The following is a 24,008-nucleotide window of genomic DNA, read 5'->3' as shown; positions in this document are numbered from 1 at the left end:
AACCTGAGACCGGGAAATGCTGGCCTGGGTGAATTAGCCTGTGAGACTCCGTCTTCCCCCTCCACCCCTTAATGCTGAACTGCCGGCTTGTCTTGACACCACCTGAAAATGAGGAACGCCTCTTGGCTAAATTCAGTGCTTGAGAGGAAAGGTAGATGGAATCCGTGCCTTTTTCCTTAGCAAGCAGACGGCTTGCTCTTAGGAGCTGATAAGCCAGGTCCGATTTAGATACAGCGGAGCTCGATTGTGCAAGGGTTGGCCCCGAATGTGAAGATGAGATCATCTCCTGGCGTGCTGCGGTCCTGCTCTGGAGGAGCCCGTGCTGTGCCACAGTCAGGGTGCAGCCTTGCAGGAGGTCCCGTAGGTCTGTGTCCCACATGTGGGCCACCCTGGGTGTTGGGAGTAGCAGGAAGCCAGTGGGTGTTCCCATAAGCTCTTCGCTCCCATTCGTAATCTGAAGCAGGGAGATAAACAAAATGCTAACTGATGGCTCCAGCCTTCTGTGGAAATTTCCATGAACCACTGATTCACTGGGTCGGGCTGCAGCTTATTTCATATGTTTTATAACTTCTATCCGTAATTGCCTTTTTCATGATGTGCTCAAGGAAGGCTTGAGGACTGCTCTGGCGGGTGTAATTGTCCTTCAGTCTTAAACGTGTTTGGCTGTAGGATCTCTTAATTTTTTTGGAATGTTCTTAAATCAATGGAAAGCTTAGTCACTCCTGGCTTTGAAAACCTTTGGGGTCTCATTAAATGTGTGAGGCTTGAGGTCAGAGACACTACCTCATAGTTACTGGGTTGGTGACAACAATGGTGTCAAAGCGTTGGTTAAATACAGTACGAGAGCAGGAGTCCAGTGCTTGGCCTCGGAGCAGGGGACAGCTGCTTCGTGGTGCAGCGCCCTGCTCCCCCTTTCTCTGCTGAAACTGCAGGAGCCGAGCAGCTTTCTCCCCAGTCCTTGATGTGGGGGTTCCCCTCTGTGTTGCCCCCCCAGCTAGCTTTGGCCAGAAAGCTGCACTTTTGGGTAGTTGCTGCATTTTGTCTCGGACTGAGAAGCTATCACTGGTAGAGGGAAAAGTCCATATATATATTTCTGTTATATGCAAATATTCATTTGAAAAGCCCTTAAGGATGAAAGGAGCTGTAAAAATTTATCCTAACTGGATGAGAACCAGAAGGCCAATGTTTGTGTAGTGTCGATGTATTTGTAGAACAACTATACATCCAGATGCAAGGCAAAATCTATTGAACTCTCGTATCTGTCTACAGCAGGGTAACGCAGTAGATTCACCTTCGGCTTAGCGAATAGGAAAGGGTGCTGCTGTTTGCATCTATAGCGAAATGTAAACCAAGAACTGTACTTCAGTCATGTTGTTCAAAGGAGATGTCTTGTACCTCCGCTCGCAGTAGGTGTTGTTACTTCAGCGATAACTGGGAAGAAACGCATCGGGATTGGTAACGCTGCAGCCGCAAGAAGGGGGTGAGGACCCGCGCTGCAGGCAGGAGAGCTGCGGCTTCAGGGACTTCACTGCACAGGCGAAGAGGTGCCTGGAAAGAGAGGAACGGCTGTCTTTGGTCAGCAAGCTGTTTTTCCATGGTTTGCACCACGTTTTGTGTTTGTGGAGCGGGAGCAGGGGCTACCACGTCCCCCGGGGCTGCAGCTGTTCCTGCCTGAACGTGACTCACCTTGATGGTGTGTTAGCATAGATGGACTTTTCTTCCATGGAAATAGGAAAACTGATGGCACCAGCGTTGTCCTGCCTCAGGAGGCAAGGCGTTTTTCCTGAGCCTCTAGTCTTGTGATTTCTGTATTTCTTTACCATTCTCTTTATGTTGGCCACTAGCCCTGCTGCTCAGAGGAACCACCCCAGTGGAATTGGCAGTATGCGCTTTCTACATGCGGCCGTTGCTTTCCTGGCTCGTGAAGGCTAGAGTTCTGCTCTAGCGTGAAAGCCGAGGGCTTTGGGGACCATGAGTGCAAGTTACTTTGCTCTGAGATGCCTCTCCAGGTAAGATTAGCCAGAAGGAAGAAAACATCCCCCTTCGCCTCCCGGGTTGCCTGTGAAGCGTCACAGCACAGTGCTGTTTCCAATTCGAATGTTGCACAACCGGCACACGCTTCTTGGCGAGTTCAGTGCAACGAAACTCATGAAGGAGTCGCTCTTGTCAAGACACGGACACACAAGTCGGGCTAACCACTCTCTTTGTCAATAAAGACGACGCTGTTGCAATGGCCACTTCATTCTGTTTCTCAGCTGGGTGAGGGAGAGCCCAGCTGAATATTACATATGGGCATTTTCCATTCCCTGTCTTCTGCCCTCGAGCAGCCTCCTCCATTATCCATCTGGTTCTAGAAAATAACCGTATTGATTTTGATTTCACTAAGAATGTACCTTCCAAACCATGGGTTGATTATTCAGAGCCGAAGTTACTTGCAACTGGTGCTCAGAGCTCCAGCCGGGTGCGACCCCTCCCGTTGGGCTGCCTGCACCCTGTGCCTGCTGTCCGTCTGCTCCCAGCTGCCTGCACTCAGTCTGCCGAGCCCGTAACTTTGCCGTGCCGCAGCATTGCCTAACTCTGCTCCATGGTTAGCTTCATGGGCATCTCAACCTCCCACCGAATCGGGGAAAGAGATTGCTGTGTTTTACAGACCCTTTGAAACACTTGAATAATTGGATTTTGGGACTGGCTGGCTCTGTCTCTTATCACAGGTATTTGCCTCAGCTCAGTGCAAACATGAAGATGTCATGCTTGCAACGAATTGCGTTTTACAGCTGCCTTAATATTCCCCCGAGTTTCTTTGGGATGGTGTAAGATGAAAGCCCTTTACAATGGCACCGGTGTTGTGAAAGAGCCCTTTGCCCCCGTACAGTCCTGTGCGTGCTTTTTGCATTTACAACGGCTGAGATGATGTCTGGGCCTTGGCTCGTCATCTGTTAAATGTAGTCCCATCTGGCCCTGGGAGAGTCCTGAGCCAGGGCACTGCTTTTATTAGAGCCGAATGGGACCTCTGAGCCCCGCTGTCCCCAGTGTGGCACGAGTTGCTTCCACCCGTTCACTTTGAAATCCTCTTCCCAGGGAAAACACAATAGCCAGGCTGCATGGAGACTTCTGCGGAGGGTTTTCGCTAGCAGCGAAGGACTTCCCCTACCTGGCCTCCTACCAATGGTTCGTGTTGGACTGGAAAAGCCTTCTTAGCCTTAAATGTCCCAGCTGCTCTGGGGAGGAGGATGCTTGATTATCTCACGAGGAGTCTCCTGAGAAGGGTTTCAACTCTCACTGACCTATCGTTTGCTCTTAGAAAAGTCGCTTCATTTCTGTGCGTCAGCTGCTCTATCTGTGCAAGGGGGCAGGACTGCCCGGTAAAGCTCTTGGAAATCAGCAGAGGGAAGAGCAAGGCTGGGCTTTATTAACACACAGAAAGGACAGGCAGCTGCTCGGCTCCACGGTACCTTCAGCAGAGTGAACCCGTGGGGAAGATTAACGGCATGGGATGCTAATGGCTGACCAGCCCTGGGACACGGAGCTGGAGCCTCCCTCCTGGCTGACAGCTGCCTGGGCTCCTCGCTTGGCTGTTCCCATCACCCTCGTCTCAGAAATCTTGAAGCCTTTCCCGCTGCAGCCATCCTGCAGTGCCGCAGAGGTGTGCGACCTGGCCGGCCGCGCTGCCTGCGAGCGCACCCGTCCTTTTCCCTGTTTGACCTCATCCGTTTGCAGCTTCTGCCTCCAAACAGTGGTTTGAAAGGCTCTAATCGCAGCGCCTGATGCAATCTCCAGTTTGCTCCTGTCTTCAGGATGATTCATTGTCCAAATCCTCCAGGCCTTGCTGCTTGACTTTTTTTTGTCCAGGAGCCAAATACTTGCGCCTTCGTTAACCCCTTCCCGGTCTCCCTTTGGAGTGGTTGCCCCTGGGTGCTCACGGCTTTGGGGGTCTCGGGCTCCGGGGCTGCAGCAATAATGTGCCGAGAGGCGCTGCTGGGGCCCCAGCGACTGCCAAGTTCAGGATGAAGATGTCTTTCTCGCGGCAATTCTCCCAGCTTGACGTTTGTTAAGGCCTTTAAAACGTAATTGCCTAATAAAATGGTGCATGGGGGTTGGAGAAGAGTGCCGGCATTGGGGGTGGGGGGCTTTTCTGTCTAGGGAGGGGCAGGGTCAGGACGTGTCCTCGACTCAGGGGGAGCGAGGTTCCAGTTTGGTGGTAACAGTCCAGTGCATGTCTTGAAGGCCTCAGCAGCATGACATTAAAAAGAAGGCATTTAACATGGAAATCCCCAGAGGCGGAGATTAAAGCGAACAGGTGCTGGAAAAATGTTTCTGCATATTAGAACTTAATTAGATTTGAAAATGAATTCCAGATGGGCTAATTATGTGTGAGTTGTTGCAGGTTCTTTCTTGCAGGGGCAGGATTGTGTTTGGGAAGCTGATTTGGTCTGATTGGATTTGATTCCTGACTCTTGTGGTATCACCGAGATCTAGAAGCAGGTTAGCTTTCAGGTCCTGTGATCTCCCCGAAAAGGCTCCACGTCTCCTCCTGGTCCTGACAGAGCCAGAGAGATCTGAGGCCACGAGCCACTAGGCTTGTTGCTGAAATAACCACAGGGCCAACAACCTGTCATGTTCAAGGAGAAAAGATCCTTATCGGAATTGCTTTTAAAAGGAGCTTCAAAGACTGGAAGGTAGATTTTTTACAAAGGGAAGAACCGTTCCTAGGGACAGAGGATGCTTGGGGAGGGGGCTCGGGAAGGGGGGCTGGTGCCTGGAGGGGAGCAGCGTGCCGGAGCCTGCTCGGGCGATGTCCGTCTGGGTGTACCGGGAGAGCAGAGCGTGAGAGCGGGGTGCTGGCTGCCGCACCACATATTTGTGCTGTGTAAATACTAGCGTAACCGAGAAATGCTGATAGCAGGGGAGTGGCATGCTCTGGGAGAAAATACGGCTCGGGAGAGGAGGGCGTCAGCCGTGGGCAGCTCATCCTGATGCACGGCGCTCGCTGGCTCAGCCCGAGGAATGCCGCACGAAACCCCGCGGGGGTCACGGCCTCTCGCCGAGCTCCCCCAAACCACCGAGGTGTCAGGGTGACGGCTCTGCCGGCGTGCGGCGGCCCTGGGTCTGCCTCCAGCCACTGGGACTTCTGAGAGCTCAGTAAATGTAAACTTTAATGTAAGGTCCCTGATTGGAAATTATGGGCGTATGATTTATATGGGGCTCAATGAATGATTTATGACATGTTAAGTGATGATTTAGGTAGAAAATACAACCCCCTCTTACGGAATCTTTAATGAAAAGTGTCAGTTCTCATGAATTTATTTCTGAAGCTGTGTTTGAACTCAGCATGTTTGACATAAATCACATCTAATTGTCATTTTATGATTAATGAACATATGCTGGCCGTTTTTCTCCACAATTAAACTTTATGTTCAATTCGTCTGGCAAAGCAAAACAAGTTTACGCATTGTCATATGCTGGCTCTTCAGGTCTGTGTATGAGAAAGTGCCTGGATTTCCAATTCCCAAGCGAGAGTTGGATGAGAGACTCGTGGCCGGTTTTGCAGAAAGTCAGGTTTGCCTTGGCTGAGAAAGCAGATGTGGCGTTGTCCCTCCCTTTTTAAGACAGCGCTGCTCCTTAAATGGCATCACACCCCTTAGAAAATGCCAGGCACCTCTCTGGTGGCGATGACTGAGGCAAACAAGACCAGGGTGGTTTGTGACCACGCACTCCCTTGGCTCACGAGGAAACAGAGGGTCTGGCTTATGGAGTTAGAGATTTCTAGCCCCGAGGAGCTGCAGGTAACTGGGCAGCTCCCCAGCACCCAGCCACATACGAGCGGGTTCTTTTCTACAGCCTTAGTGATCTGCCAGAGCTGAGGATCCCCGGGCTCCTGCGTGGGCATCTCCAGGGCAGGATCCCTTAGGCTTCACGCTGCTTCCATGCTGAGGAATAATAAAACTCTTCTTCTTTCAGGATATAGACAAGTTTGGCAACGAGATCACACAGCTGGCTCGCCCACTCCCGGTTGAGTACTTAATCATAGATGTAAGTATTTGTTGCACTTGTTTGCTTGCAGCAGGAGATGGTCAGGGTGGAGTGAAGTTCTTAACCCACCTCTAAAATTCACATTGGAGGTGATTCATAGGACAGATTTTTCTTTCTTTCTCCTTTTTCCTCTGCTGCCAGGCACTTCTAACGCAGAGGTTGGTGTGCTCTGGGGTAACTGCAGTGCTCCTTGGGAGCGGTGTGGTGCCAGGGAACACGCTCGCTTCCAGGGAAGGCACTGCCTGGTGTCTTATCATGGCTCCGAACTGGCGCGTAGCCACGCAGCAGGGGAAGCAGCCAGCCCCACAGATACATGTGCTGGGCACTACCTCATGGGGAGCTAATTAGAGAGCTCCAGTTGTCTGTCTCTTAGCAGCAATTAAGAATCCAGCTCCTTTTAGTGACTCAGCAGACCAGGTTGATTGTACAGAAATGCCTTTTCTTGGGGGAGGGAGTTCACGCTACAGCACAGCTTGGCTGGAGCAGGGCTGCTGCCTGCCCGTGAGCAAGCGCTGCCAGGCACTGGGGCACGGCCCTGCCCTTTGGCTTGAAAGGAAACTGTTACGGTGTGGAAGGCTGGAAAGCAAATAATTTGGATGACAGATGATACTGCTTGAGTTAGAGGTGGTGCCAATAACAATTAAATCCACCGGAGCAACTGGTCTGGTCCAGCTGCCCCTGGCACAGGCAGTGTCCCGCGGGCACAGGGAAGCTGGCAGCCTGGAGCCTTCCCCTGGCTTGTCCTTCTTCCCCGTTCACCATCTACTGTGTGTGTCGCTTATCGGAGTGGCGCTCGGGCTGACGCTGGGACGTGTGACACGCAGAGAAATGTCGTGTCTGGAACAACGGGCCCGTTGTGCTGTGCCCTCGGACGCCCCGTGCCAGTCGGCAGCGCTGGAGCGTATTTATTACTCGAGTAGTAAAGGCGTCTGTTTCCGGGCTACCTGGGGTGTAATTAAGATGAAAACAGATTGATGGAACATACATTTAGGAGCAGTCTGGAAAGCTGCATTTCTGAAGCATCTTTTTTTGTCTCCTTAAAAAAAAAAAAGGGCATTATTCCAGTTAATACTGTCCTGGCAGGTATTTCTGCATCCCTGCTTACAAAGGGCCTCGCCGACAGGGCCCAGCAGTCAGTAAGTGACACCAAAGCTTTAAAGCCTGTAGCATCAGGACTGCTTTAAATGTCAGAAGCTGGCCCAAACACTGGCTTGTGAGCTCAGGAACGTGGGCGCAATGTTGTATTACCCCGTTCCCCATGCCTTCGGCACAGGGCGCAGGGAGGAGGCAGGGTTAATGCACCCAGAGCATGGGGTGCCTCTGTCCAGCGAAGTGCAAAGTTGTTTTCTTGGCACCCGTTCCAGCCCCGAATGGAGCAGCACGGTCCCCTGGCTACCTCGTGGCCAGCCGCGGGGGCCGTGCTCTCCCCTGTCACCCCTTGGTGTTAAGGTGACACCCCCAGGGTGACACCCCCAGCAGCAGCTGCCTGGCATGGGGCAGAGCTGTGCTGGGAGCTGCTGCGTCCCGGTGACCTTTGCAGAGAGGGATGCTCTCCACGGCATCGTGCTGTGCTCTTGTCGGGACCGAGCTCGGTACGTCTCCCTCCAGCTTCGTTAGAAACGATTGCCAGGAGCTAAGGGGTGCGCCGATTGGAATATCGCTTTAAACGTTGAAACCCGTCAGAAGGTCCCTGCTGTAATTGCCTTGCTGTCTTCCTGCCTGAGCTCTAATTTGTAGCCGTGGCTGTTCTCGGCTATCGGGAGCCTTGCTTCCCGTATCCCACTTGCCTCTCCTGCTGTCAGCGCTCTGATCGTCCTTTCTTGGATTTTTAGATCACTACAACTTTCCCCAAGGATCCAGTCTACACTTTTTCTATTTCGCAAAATCCATTCCCCATTGAGAACCGTGATGTGCTGGGAGAAACTCAGGTAAGGAGTGATCGTAACAGAGCTGTGTTGAATACAGATAGGTCGCCTGTCTCCTTTGCACTTACTAATATCCGCAAAGGGATGGCTGCAGTTGTGCCCTTAAATCACCCCTTCGCAGTTCAGTCCAGCGCTTGCCAAACACCTTCCTGCGCAGAGCAGCGTCTGCATGCCGATCAGCTGGCTGGGCGCCTTGCTCCCCGCCTGCTCGGTGATGGGGACGAGGGCTCCTCGCTCTGTGCCAGGGCTGGCACCTCCCAGACAGCACCAAAGAGGTCGGGGGGCTCCAGCCCCACGGTGACGGCACGGGACCCGCTTCTCCCTGCGGACAGGAGCAGGACTGGGGTCTGTTTCTCCAGCTCAGAGAGTGCTGACTTCTCTTCCTGGATGGATTTTTAAAAGGCAGAGACCATTTACAGCAAGAGGCCCATAGCGCTGAGCAGAGGCAGCTGCCGGACAGCTCGAGGCTCTCGCTGGGTTTTGCCAGCACACAGAAGGCTCGAGTTGCTTTAAAGCAGCAACAGCTCGTTTCTCTAACGAGGCCGTGCCAAAGATGTCAAAAGCTTCCTCCAGAAGTCATCACGAGACAAGGGTTGCTGGCCATTGCGGCTCCATTGGCAGAGCAGGAGAGGTCGGCTCTTCAGCGACGGCTTTGGTCCTGGTTTCTGAGGATGCCCTGGGTTCAAGAGCAGGGAAAAAGAGGGAGTTGGGGAAGAAGGGGCTGCTTTGTCCTCATCTGCCTCTGTTCCTTAGGGACTGGGCTTTGAACTGAGCTGACTGACCTCTGCTCAGCATCTCCTGGGTCTGGGATCAGCTCCGTGTACACTGGGGTCGTTCAGGTGCTCGGATAGGAGAGCTAGCATGGACCCAAAGATCCTTTTCTCTGGACGTTGTTTGCTGCAACTCGGTCAGCCAGCCTGGGGTCTGATTTTGGGAGGGTCTCTGCACGTTGCAGCCGATGCCCAGAAGAGACGGGAATGTTACGGTGTCTGTTAGTGGATCCAAATAGGAAAATAAAGTTATCACGTGGGGGGAAGTGACTTCTCTTTATTACTGTCCCCTCTCTCTAGGACTTCCACAGCTTGGCCACGTACCTGTCCCAAAATACTTCCTCCGTTTTCCTAGACATCATTTCCGATTTCCATCTGCTCCTCTTCCTGGTCACGAACGAGGTCATGCCTCTGCGGGTACGTAACGGGGAGGAAAGGGCCGTGTCAGCATCGCTGTCCCCAGGGCCCCGAGCTCCTTGCGGGGTGGAGGACACCGACCCAGCCTGCCACCCCCGGGCACGTCCCCCGGCTGCGTGCCTGTACAGGGCAGGCCGTGCAGCTGGCCCAACGCCACCTCTTCCAGGCTGAGCTGTCGGCAGAGGGTTTAAAAAGTGAAACCAAAGCCCCCGATTAGACGAAGAGCTCTCCACGCACGCTCGGAGCAGTGAGGGGGTGGTGGTTGTTAGCACGGGCGCAGACAGGATAGAGCCAACTTGGCTGCGGCTCTGAGAGCTGGAAACATTTTTAAAAATATCTCAGAAATTCCTGTTGTAACGATAACGAGATCAGAGCCCCCAAATCTCGGTGAGGCTAACGACTTCCTGGCTGTGCAGCTCTGCCGCTCTTGGCCGGGCACTGGGGGCTTGGCGGCTGCCCAGGCCCCTGGTTCACATCTGCACCGCCGGACCTTCCCGATGGAAGCGGCACGCCAGCGAAAAGGGCCATGTGTTTGCCAGAGGCTTCGAGGGTGCCGAGGACTGCGCGTGTGCGGGGCAGCCGGGCTGACCCTGGGCAGCCGGAGATCGGGCCGGGGCCGCGTGCGGGGCCAGGTGCCGGCATGCTCCGGCACGGCAGGTTTGCACCCCCGAGAGTTGGGCTCGGCCCGCAGCGCCGGCACGTTCTCCCGCGCAGGAGAGCTGCAGCCTGGGTTAGGTGATCACCTCCTCTACGCTGAGGAAAAGGAAGCGTGCGGGTTTTAGGGGTGTGTCTGAATGTTGGGGGGAGCAGAAGGGATAAACTGCGTCTTGCTCCCTGCCGGTGAGCGTCACCGGTGCAACCCAAAGGGGCAGCAGCTCAGACTCGCAGCTCTGCCTTGCCGTGGCTGGTGGAGGCGGGCAGGGAGGAGGCACGTCCCTGGTCACCGCTCCAGCCTGGGTGCCGGAGGAGCGTCCAGCGCCGATTTCCCTCTTATGGCTTCCAGGACAGCATCAGCTTGTTGCTGGAAGCCGTGAGGACCAAGAATGAGGAGCTCGCACAGACCTGGAAAAAATCAGAGCAGTGGGCCACCATCGAGCAGCTCTGCAGTAAGAAAGGGGGGGTCCCTTGTCCCTTGGGCCGGGGCTGGGCTGAGCTGGCCGGTGGCTGCTCTCAAGCTGCCGCAGAGGCCGCTGGAGGCTCGGGCGGGAGGAAAGCTGTTCCTTGGTCCCGAGCAGTCCCTGCTCGGAGAGCGGGGCTGGGCTTTGGGGCTGCAGTGTGGGAGCTGCAGTGCTCAGTGGTGGGGTGCTGAGATCTGCCACCACCCGAGAGCCTCCCCGGGGTGCCGGCCTTGGCAGCAGCTCGGCAGGGACCCTCCTGCCTGGGTTGGGACAGGAAACTTGCTTTGGGTTTAAGCAGGGGACCTGCCTGGTCCCAGCGCTTCCCCCCCCTGCTCTGACTGGGCTTTTTTCTCTCGCAGGCACAGTCGGTGTCCAGATCTCAGGACTACAGGAGTACGGTGCCATGGGCGGCTCGACGCACGCCGTGTCGGCAGCCATGTGGGCCTGCCAGCACTGCACCTTCATGAACCAGCCAGGCACGGACCACTGCGAGATGTGCAGCCTGCCCCGGACCTAGCCACGCCAGCGCAGCGGCAGACTCCAATACAGAGCAAACCCTCGAGCAGCAGGAGTGGTGCTTGTCCCTTCCCCGTCCTCCCTTCCACTTCCCGCCATCAGGCACCCCAGGGTGCAGAGCTGGGCAGGGGGTGGCTCCAGCCCTCCCCAGTTACTCCTCGCTCCCATTCGGGGCAGCCCCATAGTCGCAGCAGGAGCCGGGCGCCCTGGCTTTATCTTGATGCTGGTCTCCCGGGCCCGGGAAACCAATGCTTAACCTCAGCCTTTGCCCAGTGGGGCCGGGCTGTGCCCCCGCCACCTCCAGCTGCTGTCCGAGCCCGCTCCTGGGCGAGCGCTGGGGCCTTGGGGCTGTGGCCAGCCAGGGCACCTCTCTCCCTGCCCGCTTGCCCGCCCGAAGCAGCCTCCCGGCACAGCGGAGGTGGCGGGGAGGCTTTGGCATCTCCCTGCCCGCAGCTTCGCTCCCCTTTCCCTGCCCGTGTGGGTCGCTGCCGTCAGCCTTGGGTGCCCGGGTACCGACAGCTTTCGCACTAAACGGCCCAGGCAGGGCGAGCAGACAACTGTTACCAGCGCTGGGCCAGACGGCGGCTCTGCCAGGCTGGGCCCCGTGTGCTGGCAGTGCTCCCGGAGCAGGACGGGCCCACCTTGGCACCGGGCAAGGAGGGGTGGGCACGTGCCAGCTCCGGGTTTGGCTCCGCTCCCGCAGCACGCACGGGGCCAAGCCGTGCTCGCTTCCTCGCGTGCGGCAGAGCTGCTTCGGCACCGGCTGCGCGCGCCGGGGCTGGCGCAGCGCTCGGCTGTCCTGCCCGTCTGCCGCGGGGGCTGCGGGAGGGGTGTCGTGTCCCCCCCCCCCCGTGCGCCCTGTCACCCCGCAGAGCGCGGTTTGGCTCCTGGGGAAGGCGCGCGGTGCCTTGGGCAGCGAGGCCGTGCACCAGGAGCCACCCTCGCCTCCTGCGTGCCCTGGCTTGGCGAGGGAGCCGGCCCCCGCAGCTGGTGCCTTCCCCCACGTCCACATCCCTTCTGAGCGCGTCCTTCCCCGTGCGGGGCCGGAGCTGGGGGTCGTGCCGTGTTCTTGCCGCTCTCTCTCCCCTTTAGACCCCAGCTGGGGGCTGCCCCGTGCCAGGCTGCTGGGGAGGCGGCAGGCAGATGCTTGCGGCGCCCGGGGGGCTCGGCCCTCCTCTGGCAGGGCCTCTGACCCCCTGCCCTGGCGCTGCGGGTTCGGGCCTTAGTTAAATCCCCGGGGCACCGGTTCCAGCACTGCCCCGTGCCCCCCTCGTAGGAGGGAGGCGTGAGGCCCCGTCCCGCGCCAGGACAGCATTTCCCCGGCCTTCTCCAGACGGGCAGCGGGGTGGGCAGGGACCCTCTGTGTGCGTCACGGGGTGGGCAGCACGGCAGGGACCCCCCAGCCCCTCGCTGCTGCCGGCAAGCGCCTGCCCAGGCTCTGCCGAAGGCTTTGTCCCACCAGCGGTAGCGGAGCGGCCGCCCAGCCCCGCCGCAGGGCTCGCGGGCTGCGGCTGCGGTTTGCTTTTCCCCTCGGTTTGTCGGTGTTTGGGGTTGCAGTGGTGTGCGGGGCCTGGACTGGACTGACCCGGGCGCAGGGTCTGCGAGTAACGTTGAATAAAAGCACCTGAAACGAGCCCCAGCGCCGTGCCTCCTGCGCTCTGTTCCCCGGGTGAGGGCTGCGTCGTGCCGGGACGCTCCGCTGGACCGGGGTGACGCTGCGCCCCATCGCCGGGCACTCGGCACCCCGTCCCCTGCCCGCAGCTCTGCTGCGGCCGGGCGGTCTGTTTGCAATCAGCGCCGGAGCCGCGTGCGGCCGGGCCCCACGCCAGACCAGCGCGTTGAAAAGGGAAGGCGGGAGCCGCACTGAGCCAGAGCCGGGGGAGCCGAGCCCGGCAAGCGGCTGCCTCGTCCGCACCGGCCAGGACCTCAGCGCAGGTAGGAGGCAGAAAGGGCCGCGACGACGCCCGGTCCCACGTGCCCAGCCTGGCCCTCGGGGACGTGACACCCCACGGCCACCCAGCCTCGGGGTCCCTGTCCTGGGGCTGTTGGGGACGCGGTGCCCCGGCTCCCTCCTGCCTGCGGCCGGGACCCTTCTCACCGTGCTCTCCCCTGGCAGCGCCATGTCGCGGCTTCTCCCTCTCCTGCTCCTCGTGGCTCTGGGCTGTGCCGCCAAGCTGAAGCGGCGGCCGGCGGCGTGGGACAACGGAGCAGACGGTAACCCCCCTGCCACTCGGGACCCCCTCCCCGCCGGGCAGGGGCTGCCTGCGCTCGGGTACGGGCAGGGCCAGAGCCTCCCTGCCTGACCCCTGCGCGGCGGCGGGCAGCCACCCCCGGGTGTGGGGCCGGAGGGGTGCTGGGGTGGGGGTCCGGCCCACGACCAGGCTCCTGGGGCCGCTCGGGGTCCTGCCCCGGCCAGCCCGTCCCCTCCGGTCCCCGCAGCCGAGAGGGCACCGGCGAAGGGCTGCGCCAACCTGACGCTGGTCCTGGACAACTGGAAGTTCGCCATCACCTCCCAGATGCGGAACCTGCTGCTCTTCGACCACCAGACCGTGCTGCCCGACTACGGGAGGTGAGGGGCGGCGGGGGGCCGGCGATGCCCCTCCGGGGGGGCGCTGGCGGGGGTCCCGCCGCCCTCACCCCTCTCCCCCGGCGCAGAATCCGGTCGCTGTCGGGGGCCCTGGACGAGCTGTACCGGGACTTCAGCGCCCTGAAGGAGCAGCTGGGCCGGCTGTCGGCACGCTTCGCCGAGGTGGAGGCCTTCGTGGACCAGCTGAGCCGGGCCCGCGGCCCCGGAGCCCCCCCGCGCCGCCGGGGGCTGCCCCAGCCCGCCCCGCAGTAGCCGCCCCGGGCCCCCGGCATCGGCCCCGGCAGCCGCGGGGGGCACGGCACGTTGGGCACCGGCTTGAGGGGCCTCGGCCAAGCTGGGGGGGCGGGGGGGGGGGGTGTCCATCCCGGCGCTGGGTCGTGCCCGCACCCACGGGGCAGCGGGGCGGGACGCGGAGGGGGGGCGGCCGTGGGTCAGGGCCAGGCCCGTGCTGCGGGGCAGGCCTCTGCCCGCCGGGGGGCCCAGCCCGGCCCCCGCTCAGCCGTTAATAAAGCCGCTGCCGCCAGTATCGCCTCGCTCCTCTCTGCGTCCCCGCCACGGCGGGTCCCGGGGCTGGGGGCTTCCCCCCCCCCCCGGTACCGACCCCGCAGGGTGCCGCCCCGGCCCGCCCATCGCGGCTTTACGGCCTGTCGCAAACTCCCCGCCCATTGCGGCGGCCGCCGCGCAGCCGTAAAGCGGAGCCGCCCGCGCCCCCCGCCCGGTACCCGCAGCCCCACCGGGAGGCGGGGGGGGGGGGGGGGGACGAGGGATGAGGATGGGGTGGATGGGGGGCTGGGGGGTCGGGTCCGGTCCGGTCCGGTCCAGTCCTGGGGGCTGCACCTGCGGGGCGGGTCTGGGGGCTGTGGGGCTGAGGCTGGAGGGGCTGGGACAGGGAGTGAGGGGGTGGGGGACGGGGGTTGATGCTGGGGGCGGGGCTGGGCCTGGGCCTGCGGTGTGGGGGCTCGGGGGGGCGGCTGGCCGCGCGCCTGGAGCTGTCGGGGGGGCTGGGGGGGCCGGGCTCAACCTGCACCCCAGGGTGCTGGCAGAGGGGCCCCATCCCCTTCCCCCTCGATGCCCACTCGAGCGTGGGCAGCCCCCCCCCCCCCAGCGCTGACCCCGTCCCCGCACCCCCAGGCTGGCACCGCGCCCCTCCCGGCACCATGGCACACGTGGGCCACAGGGTGGACTACCTGGCCGGCTTCTGCTGCCCGGTGGGGGGGCTGGTGGCGGGCAAGCCCCGGGTGCTGTGCCACGAGAACGAGATCTACCTCTCCAACGGCAGCGAGTTCGTCTACGTCTACGACCAGGAGGGGAAGGTGCTGAAGGTGAGCGGCCGGGCAGGGCGGGGGGCTTCGTCCCGCGCCCCCCGCGCCGGGAGGGTGCTCGGGGGCCGGCGTCCCGCGGGGCCGGCGTCCCGGGACAGGGCGACGCTGGTGGGGACACCAGTCGTGTCCCCCTTCGCTGGTCACCCAGTCTGGGGCCAGGGGCCTTCCTGGGGTCCCTCCGTCAGGGTCCCTCACCCGCAAACGGACTTCACGAGCAGCGCCAGACCCCCTTACCCGCCTCCCTTCTGGGGGCGGGGGGGTGCTGCCGCCGGGCCCCTCTCCTGAACGTGCGAGACAAACATTTAATTAAACCAGAAGGGGTTTTCTTTTTTTCCGCCCCGAGCGAAGCGGCGTCTCTTTCATTTCTCACCTACAAAGGGTTTTGCTATTGTCTTTGCTGTAACTAACAGCAGTCGTCATGTTGAGTTATACGCGGCTTCTTTTTTTAATTTGTTCTTATTATCATTTCTAAGAAAGCCATCACTGTAATACCAGGATTTGCCTCCTACACTGCGCTCCTTCTCAGGAAAGTAGATCATGTACCGGCTTTCTGATCGCTATTTTCCTTCCCCTTGGGGAGCGTGAGTGACGGGCTGCCTCGTTACCTGCAGCCCCTCTCCCGACCCCCTGCCGCTCTTCACCGGGGGCGGCTGCCCCTCACCCAGGGAAGCCCAGCTGGCTCCGCGACCTGCGGTGCTGCCCAGGGATAGATTTATTCCTAGAAATTGCTTGTAATCTGCATTTGCACGAAATAACCCCGTTAATTCACAGTCGCGTTGGGGTTGCCCAGGAGGGAGCGGTGCCCAGCAAGCGGTTTCTTTCTTTACCCCGCATGGGTGCGGGCAAGCAGGGCTCTGCCCGGCCTGGCAGCGTGGGTGCCGTGGCTCCCTCGGCGAGCAGCCCCGTCCCCGCCACCCGGGTGCCGTAGGAAGGTGACGTTTCTTTCTGCTTTTCCACCCAGGCCGTGTACCGGTGCCCCGACCAGGTGTGGCACGTGGAGCTGCTGCCCCAGCCCCGGCAGCTCTACATCCTCTGTGCCCACAGTGGCATTTACTGCGTCTCCCTGGACCAGCAGAGCAGGTGAGCCGGCTGTCACCCCCCCGGGGACACGAGCGTGGCCTCGGCCAGCCCTGTGCCGTCAGCCCTGGAGTCCTTGGGCCGCTTCTCGGGGCGGGGGTGGCACGCTGGGCCTTGCCCAGTCCCTGGCTTCCACCGCTGCCTTCTCCCTGCCCGTCCTCCCGCAGGCAGGGGAAGCGTTACGCGGTTTGAAGCTCTGGCTCTCTCCGGATCGCTGCTCTTGCAGCAGATGCTAAAAGCCGTGCTGCGGGGAGCTTGTTTCCGAGGGCCAGGGTAAGAGGCGGCCAAGGGAAGCGCTGGCTTCGCCCCACGGCTTGGCTGAGAGCTCTTCCCTGTTTGCTTGAAGGTTAATGGAGCAGACAGATGGCGACGGCCAAGAAAGCAATTGCCCTTCCGGCGTCTTCCCTGTGGACTCGGACGCCTGCATCTTCCCAGACTCCAGCCTCTGCATGTTCACTCTGCTCAACAACTTCGTCATCACCTTGTCCCAGGCTCATGGCAAATGGTGGATGAAACTGCACGAGCTTCCGCACCCCGAGCAGGAGAGTCCCCCGTACCGGCAGGTCAGCGAGGTGGGCTTCTGCCCCGGCCCCCCGCCCGGGGACGAGGGGGACAGCCCGCCCTCCCGCTTCCTGCCCGTCCTGTGCTGCGCGTCCTCCCCAGGCACCGTGGGGTCCGGGGAGGGGCTGTGGTGCTCGGGGGGCTTCGTGCTGGAAGAGCCCCTCTTCAGTCTGCTCTTCGGGATCGACGCTGCCATGCTGGAGTCTCCTATGATCCTCTGCGGCTTCCCGGACGGACAGCTCTGCTCCGTGCCGCTGAAGGCCCTCAGCTCTTCCCCAGCCGTCGACGGCTGCCATGATGTTTCGAACCAAGACCCCCCCGTGAAGATCCTCCATCATTTGGAGGAGCCCATCGTCTTCATCGGGGCCTTGAGAACGGAGCGGAGGGCGGCGGAGGATGCCGAGGACGAGCAGCTCTTTGGAGACGCTGGCTGTGACTGCGTGGTGGCCGTGGGCCACTACGGGAAGATGGTGGCCGTCAAGGCGGATCAGAGGGAGGAAGCAACGGTGCCGGAGCTCAGGGAGTACTACTTGCGCGGGCCCATTCTCTGCGCCGCCTGCGGCAGCGGCAGCCGGATGTATTACAGCACGCACTCGGACATCTCCGCTGTCGACCTGGACTGGGTTGGCGATTCCTCCGACCCCGAGGACGCGGAGAGCTGCACCGGCGTCCTGCCTCCCGTCCTGTCTCCGGCCAGTTTAAGTATCTGTAGCGTTGTGGCTCTTTCCTTGTCTTCTCGGGCGTCAGAAGGTACTGCCGGCAGCGGGGCGTGCGCTGGGTCTTGGGGTGGAGCGGGGCAGGATGGCTGCCTATTCCAGCCCGTACGTCTTCACCCCTCCTTACGGTCCAGATTGGGCTCCGTCCTCCATCCGTTCTTGTTGACTCCCCTCGTTTTTGTAAGTCGTTTCTGTCGAGCATGCCGACTCGGGCTGAACGCGAGGTGTGCTCGCAGCTCCGGCTCTTCCCTGCCTGCTCGCGGTTCCTCTCCGCCCGGTGTCGCAGGGAGCGGCAGGTCCGTGCAGGTTCCCACGGGATGCTCGCAGCAGCTCTGCCTGTCCCCTTGGGCTCCTCGCACGGAGGGCAGCCTGCGGGGAGCCCCGAGCGAGCTGGGACGTGGCTCGCTCCAGAAAGGGGGTTCAGGCATGCCGCTGTCTCGGGGGACCGGGGGCTCCTGCGCAGCCGCTCGGAGCCTGCACGCACTGTGCTCTCCAGCCCCACGGCTTGGGTGCTAACCTCCCCGCTCCGGCGAGGGCAGCGTGCGGCGCCTGACCGCGGCCTGGGCGCAGAGCGAGGTGCGGTGCTCGCCCGCGGGAGTGGAGGAAGAGAGCAGAGGGCCTAGACGGGGGGGGGGAAGCATTTTGTAGTCGTAGCTGAACCCCTTGCTCGGGGCAGCAGGAGGAGCAAACGGGGCCAGATCAGGCAGGCAAGCAAGGAGAGGATCCTGGGGCATCCAGGCGAGAGCAAGGCAGGCAGCCCTGCCCACGCCCGGCCCCACTCGCTGCCCACGGAGCTGCATGCGTCTCGCCGCCGAGGACCCTGCATGGCAGCGCTGGCTCCCGGGGCGCTGCGGCCCCCCAGGTGCCTCCCCCAGCTGCTGCTGGCCTTGGCTTGGGGGCAGCCAGCTCCGGGAAGCATGGCTGGGGCAGCGGGGCTGTCGGCGAGCAGGAGCCACGGGGACAGGACAGGCAGGAGGGGGATATTTCCCTTCCGTGGGGCGACCCCTTTTTGGGGAGCTGCGCGCAAGGTGGGTGTGCCGTCGCGGTCAGTGTCCTGTCTCCGTCGTACCCCTCTGCAGCCGGAGGCACTACGGCCGGCTCCTGCCGTCTTGGGGCAGGCAGTGCCGTCCTGTGCTCCCCGTCCCCCTGCGTCCACCCCCCAGCCATCAGGGAAGCCCCGGCTGCCTTCCCGGCCCCCCCTGCCTCCCCTCCTTGCCTGACCTGCCCCCGTCTCTGCCCGCAGGTGAATCGGAGCTGCTGGCCTTGTCTGCCAAAGGCCGCCTCATGACCTGCGGCTTATGCAGCCCCGAGGATGCTGACGTGGGGCTGACGCCCGCCGAGGCCGGCCGGAGGATTAAGGAGCTGCTGTCTGGGATAGGCAACACCTCGGAGAGGTAAAGGGCAGGGCTGCTCGGCACCGCGCGCTCGTGCTCTTACTCTGTGAGCTGCCGGCTTTACGGGCACCGAGCTGGGGTTTTGTGCATCAGCCGTGAGGTCTCTGGCAGTAACTGCTCCAGCATTTACCTTTCCGGAATGCGGGAGCCTGGCTGGGAAGCCCCCCTGACCTCGATAGGATAAAAATAGTGTTTAAGGACAGCCCTGCCGCCTGCCCCCCTCCCCTGGGCACAGCCGGCTCCGGCGCTGCGGGCGGGCTGGTGTTTACAGCCTCGGCGGCAGAAGGTGGGAGAGGCAGGGTGCCAGGCGCTCCCAGACGCCCTGCCGCGCTTGCCAAGTCCGCAGTAACGGGCAGGACAGGCGTGTGCCTCCGGCCTCCGCGGCCATCTGCGTGTGGGGAGGGGATGCGGACGAGTCCCTCTCTCTTGGCAGGGGGATCCCCGGGGTCTGGCTGGCCAGAGCCGCTCCTCGGGGTCAGCTCAGCTGATGGGGGCTCGTGGGCAGAACGGCCAGCAGGCAGCATGGATCCTGGCTGCCTCGGAGAGGGAGCCGGCGAGTTCCTGGGGTGGCTCAGGGCGCAGGGCTCGTGCCAGGGGCTGCTCGGCTCGTCTGCCGCGGCGGCGCAGCGCCCTTCATGCAGCAGCCCTTGGCGCTGGCCTCTGCCACGCTCCCATCGCTGACCGAGCGTCCCGGCTGCCGTCCCTCCTGCTATTTCAGCACCGACGCTTTGTCCTTGCAGAGTTTCCTTCCTGAAGAAGGCGGTGGACCAGAAGAACCGAGCCCTGGCCAGCCTGAACCAGGTGATGAACGTGAGCGCGGCTTTGCTGTCCAGCCAAGAAGGCCAGAAGCCCATTGCTTGCACTGTCACTGCCAACTGGAGCTGCCTCCTGCTCCAAGATACCGTCACCATCTCCTGTCTGCTGGAGAATTGCAGCGAGTACAGCCTGGAGGAGGGCTGGACCCTCTGCGTTCAGCTCCTGGCCAGCCCCTGTGCCTTAGAGGAGGAGTCTGTGGATTCGGCCACCACCTTCACCTTCCCCATCGACCAGCTCCTCCCAGGGAACAAGAGGGAGCTGACGCTGCCCCTCGGCTCCGCTGCGGACACCAAGCTGGACCTGCCTCTGACCATCTCCTGTGCCCTCTACTACAGTTTACGGGATATTTTGGGCAGCGGCTCCGACTCCTCCGAGGCCCTGGACGACCTCCTGCCGGACGACTCGCCCATCCTCTCCCCGGACAGAGAGGGGATCTGCCTGCCCCTCAGCGAATGCACCATTGACATGCTCCAGTGCCTGCGTTTCGAGAGCAGCCCCCCCGGGCCGGATGCCTCCCCGCCGGCAGCTGCCCCCCCCGCCCCCCCAGACCCTGTGGAGACCTTCCTCAGAGTATCCCAGGAGCAGACTGAACCCGAGGGGGTGAAAGCCGGCGAGCTGCCGCACGCCTCGGGAGAGGGAAACCTGCCCCCCTCGGCGGCATCCATCAGGGTGTCCTCGGAGCTGCTGAAAAACGCGCTGAAAACCTCTGGCTCAGGTGGGTCCCTGGCGAGGAGCGGGGAGAGGCGCTTGCGTCCCGGCTTGTGGCCTGGGATGGCACTGTCACAGCCCGCGCGTGCCGGCTGGGGCGGTCACCGGCCCCTTCCCTGGGTGAGGAGGGCTGCGTGACCCTGGGTAGTCACCACCCCGCTGGCACGTGGACACGGTGGCAGTTGCATGACCGAGCTCGGCTTGTCTCAGCGGGGAGGGGAACGGCCCCAGCGTCAGCCCTGGCCTCGCAGGGGCTGCACCAGGCACGCGCCGCTCGGTCCTGCATCGCTCTGGCCTGAGCGGGGCTGCTGAGCCGCAGGGATGGCGTTCATCGGGGTAACAAGCTCTGCTTTCTCTCCTTTCGTCCCCAGATGTCCCGCTGAGCTGTGCCACGCTGCGCTGGCTGCTGGCTGAGAACGCCGGGGCCGAGGCGCTGAGCAGCGGGGAGGTGGCATCGGTGCGCGGTGCGGCACCGGACGGAGGCATGGTGCAGCTGCTTGTCCGAGAGGCAAGGAATGGGTTAGCCCTGCAGAGAAACTCCCCTGCCCCTATCCCACGGAGCCGGCTCCGTCCCGCAGCCCCTCGCTCGTGCCAGGGAGCTGGGTGATGTGTGGCCTTGCCGTGCTGACCCCAGGCTGTCGTCCGTGGGTCCGGACGCCTGGGTGCTGCGTGGGGCCTGCCGGCTGCCTAACGCTGTGGGGCTGGGGCTCGTGTGCTGGGCTGGACGGGCTGCGTTGCCGGTCCCCCTTCTCCCAGCCCTGGACTTCCCAAAGGCTGTGGCCGCTTCCCTGTGTCCTCCAGATGTTCTCATTTCCCTGCCAGGAAGGGCAGTGAGCGGCTGCCGTGTCCCTGCGCAGCAGGCTGGCCTTGTGAGGGCAGAGGCAGATGTCCCCTCCCCTGCCGGCATCCCTTCGCTGAGCCACGGGAGCCTTGCGGGCCCTCTTTGCTGCGGCCTTTCCACTGGAGCAGCGTGGCTCCTGCTCCTGCCCGTCTCTTGCCCAGCCCCGCGGAGATACAATAACCGCGGACGCTCGCCGTGCCGTGTCAGGCTCGGCTGCAGGAAGGATTGGGCTTTCCCTGCAGCTTTGGCCGGCTGCTCTTTGCTGGCTCCGCAAAGCGAGGGGAAAATGTGGCGGGATTTGGGGTGTAAATCTGATCTGCTGCAGCTCGTCCCCCTTCAATGCGAAAATCCCCCTCGAAGTGCAAAAGGAAAATACTCCTTGCTGCCCAGCTCTCTTGCCGCGGCTTGTTGACCCCGTGCCGAGGGGCCCAGCCGCCCGCGTGCTGGCAATGACCTGACTCAGGTTGATTCATGCTTGAGAGCACTAATATTGCCAATGTGATTAGTGACGGTGTTAATTCTCCTTGGGCTAAGCCTGCCGGATTAAATCCACCGGGGTGGCAGCCTGCATCTCATCAGGGAACGGGCATCCGCTCACCCGCAGCGGCACCCAGCTCTCCTGGCTGCGGTACCCGCCTCTGCCGCTGCTCCGGGCCGGGGTTGGAGGAGCGGGCGAGGGCTCTCCTGGGGCCTGATGGCCACCGGGGCCGGGCCGGGGGCAAATGCCCCTCTGAGGGGCTGGGCAAGGGGTCTGAAGGGCCCAGCTGGGCTGGCAGCGTCTCTGCTGCGTTTGCCTGTACCAGGCTGGAGAGCAAGTGTGTCGGGGGGGGAACCCCTTGGGGAGCCCTGTGCCCATGGGGAGGGGTCCTGGGGCTGCCCTCGCCCCCTCCCCTGCCTGGCGATGATTGCAGTGAGGATGTGCTCGCTGTCCCAGGTGGCCATGAACGACCTCAGCCCGGCAGGTCCCATCCAGGCCGTGGAGATCCTGATGGAGAGCCCGTCCCTGGCCGACATGTGCAGGATGCACCACGCCGTCATCCGGCGCATCCAGGTACGCTCGGCCACTGCCACGGGGCTGCTGCTGGCCCCAGCAGACGTGGCCCTGGGGGCAGGGGGGACCCTAAGTGAGCCAAAACCCGGGGGCCAAAGCCTGGGGCCACAGCCGGTTGCTCCGGGAGGGTTTCTCTGGCACCACCGTGTGGCAGGCAACCTGGCACGGCCCGGCCTCTGGCAGGGCTGGGGAGGGGGACCGGCGTGGACCCCGCTCCCTGTTCCGAGCCCCGGCCTCGGCTCTGGGCGTTTGGGCCGTGGAGCCCTGGGAGGTGCCCGCCGGCTGCCCCAGGAACGGGCCCTGGTCAATTTGGCAGCTAAAATGGAGCAGGGCCCCTGTGGCACGTAGGGGCTGGCAGCCTTCCCAGCGGTGCTTCGGTGCCGGCAAGCGCGGTGCCAGGCCTGGGGAGAGCGGGGCAGCGCGGCTGCCGGGTGGAGACCCGCTTCCAGCCCGGTGCTGGGGTTGCGGCTTCGCGGGGCTGGGTGCTGCCGCAGCCGGCTCTCCCAGCACCCGCCCCGGCAGAGCTCTCCGCTCCCCGCAGGCGCTGGTGCTGGAGCAGGCGGCGCAGGGCTCGGGGCCCCCCGACCTCCGCATGCAGTACCTGCGCCAGATCCAGGCCAACCACGAGGTGAGCCGCTAGCCCACACCGGCGGTGATGGGCGCCCACCGTGCCCTGGTCCCCTCCCCGTGGGGTGCATGGGACCCCCCCCCCCACCGCGGCCCTGAGCCGACTCGCATCTCGACCTCCATCTCCCTTGCGCAGATGCTGCTGAAGGAGGCGCAGACCCTGCGTGAGCGACCGTCCCTCGGCGAGGAGGGAGCCGCGACGGCGGAGAAGCTCCTGCACATCTACCGGCAGCTGCGCAACCCCAGCCTTGTTCTCCTGTGAGCAGGGGGGGGCGGCCAGCGTGCCCCGGGGGCCCCGAGCCCCGCCGGCCGGGGTGGGTGCCCGCCGGGCCAGTGGCGGGGAGAGCCCCCCACCAGAGGAGCGGGCCCAGGCGGGAGGGCTGGCGGCGAGGGCAGGGAGGCCGCGGCGGTGGTCCGGGTGGGGGGGGTGTGTGTGTGCGTGTTTCGTGGTCGTGTTGTCGGCAGCACCGGAGGGTCGCGGGGCTCTGGCGGCGTCTCCCCAAGAGCCGCCCGGCGGCAGAGCGGGGGCTTCTGGGCTGGCCCAGCCTGGCCCTGCCGCCCCCCAGCCCGGCCACGCCGGCGGGCAGCCCCCGGAGCCGTGCTGTCTTGTGGATCGTTTTAGCCGTGGTAGTTTAGTGCTGTGCCGGCGGCCGCTGCGCCGTGCCGGCTGTGGGCTGTGCCCCCGTGCCGCCTTGCCTTTCAGGATCAGGACAAACAGGGTGCTGTGCCAGGGTGCCCAGCGGGCGCCCGCCCGGGGGAGCCCCGTTTTCTGCTGGGCAGGGGAGGGGGTTTTCCGCTCCCCCGTTGTTTCTATAAATGATCTTGTATTTCTGTGGTGGTGCAGCGTGTTTTGGCCCAGTCCTTCCCCGCACCGCTCCACTGTCTGTAAATCTGTCGTCTGCCATGAAAACGATCGTGCCGCTCAGCGAGTGCCCGTCTCTTTTCCTTTCCATCTCCCAGCAGGGCCCTGCCAGCTCCCTGGGGGGCCGCCACCGCCGGCCCCCGTGGCCCCACCGCATTCGGGGTGATGCTGCCGGCTGCAGCCCGAGGGCCATACCCTGCGCTCGGTGTTGGAAGCACCGCGTCTTCCTCGCCCCGTCTCACCCTGCCCACGTGGGGGTCTGCAGCCCTGGCAGCCCCTCTCTCCTCTTGTCCCTGCTGGCGCTGCACGGGGAGCCGGCCCCCCCAGGGCCCTTCGCTGCAGCCCCCTCCTGCTCCCCCAGCCTGGCAAGAGGGTCCACGGGCATCCCAGCCCCTCCGGGCTCCGGCTCCCTGCGCAGCCCCTCAGGGTCCTGCCCGCAGCGGGTTTGCTTTGCCGAGCCCCCATCCCCGGCTGCCTGAGCGGCACCCCCGGCCCCCCGCGCCCACCCCCGGCAGCTCTGCCTGTGGCAGCCCGGGGGTCCCTGCGTCCCAGAACAGTGGCAGAGCCGGGATGCCCCGGCAGGATCAGCCCCTTCCCGGGGTGGGGGGCTCCCACGGGGCGGCACTCTCCATCTGGGGTTACAGGCCCCAGGCTGGGGAGGGGGACGGGG

General features: G+C 62.9%; 2 protein-coding genes across 2 annotated transcripts in view; both read left to right on the top strand.

The window, feature by feature from the left end:
- The window catches only part of NPLOC4 (NPL4 homolog, ubiquitin recognition factor), a 30,685-nt gene extending 18,275 nt beyond the window's left edge, over positions 1 to 12,410 (top strand). The window contains exons 13-17 of the mRNA XM_072880679.1: positions 5,959 to 6,030; positions 7,863 to 7,958; positions 9,026 to 9,142; positions 10,146 to 10,248; positions 10,620 to 12,410. Coding sequence (XP_072736780.1) covers positions 5,959 to 6,030; positions 7,863 to 7,958; positions 9,026 to 9,142; positions 10,146 to 10,248; positions 10,620 to 10,777 — 546 coding nt within the window. The 3' untranslated portion in view covers positions 10,778 to 12,410. The remainder of the gene's footprint in view (positions 1 to 5,958; positions 6,031 to 7,862; positions 7,959 to 9,025; positions 9,143 to 10,145; positions 10,249 to 10,619) is intronic.
- A 1,570-nt stretch (positions 12,411 to 13,980) lies between these two features.
- Positions 13,981 to 23,391, top strand: FAAP100 (FA core complex associated protein 100). The gene is made up of 10 exons (XM_072881305.1): positions 13,981 to 14,081; positions 14,495 to 14,685; positions 15,647 to 15,765; positions 16,109 to 17,073; positions 18,283 to 18,433; positions 19,174 to 19,964; positions 20,329 to 20,465; positions 21,733 to 21,849; positions 22,391 to 22,477; positions 22,613 to 23,391. The coding sequence occupies exons 2-10, from the start codon at positions 14,521 to 14,523 to the stop codon at positions 22,736 to 22,738; spliced, it is 2,658 nt and encodes an 885-aa protein (XP_072737406.1). The 5' UTR covers positions 13,981 to 14,081; positions 14,495 to 14,520; the 3' UTR covers positions 22,739 to 23,391.
- The last annotated feature ends 617 nt before the right edge of the window (positions 23,392 to 24,008 follow it).

Source organism: Ciconia boyciana, chromosome 16, assembly GCF_034638445.1.
Source record: "Ciconia boyciana chromosome 16, ASM3463844v1, whole genome shotgun sequence".
Taxonomy (NCBI): domain Eukaryota; kingdom Metazoa; phylum Chordata; class Aves; order Ciconiiformes; family Ciconiidae; genus Ciconia; species Ciconia boyciana.
This window is presented reverse-complemented; position numbering and strand designations above follow the sequence as displayed.

Excerpts from the sequence above, each read along its gene's own strand:
- FAAP100 (XM_072881305.1), top strand. The coding sequence starts at position 14,521 with ATGGCACACGTGGGCCACAGGGTGGACTACCTGGCCGGCTTCTGCTGC. Across the intron at positions 20,466-21,732 it reads TGCAGCTGCTTGTCCGAGAG|GTGGCCATGAACGACCTCAG; the intron begins GCAAGGAATGGG and ends TCGCTGTCCCAG. Across the intron at positions 21,850-22,390 it reads CCGTCATCCGGCGCATCCAG|GCGCTGGTGCTGGAGCAGGC; the intron begins GTACGCTCGGCC and ends CGCTCCCCGCAG.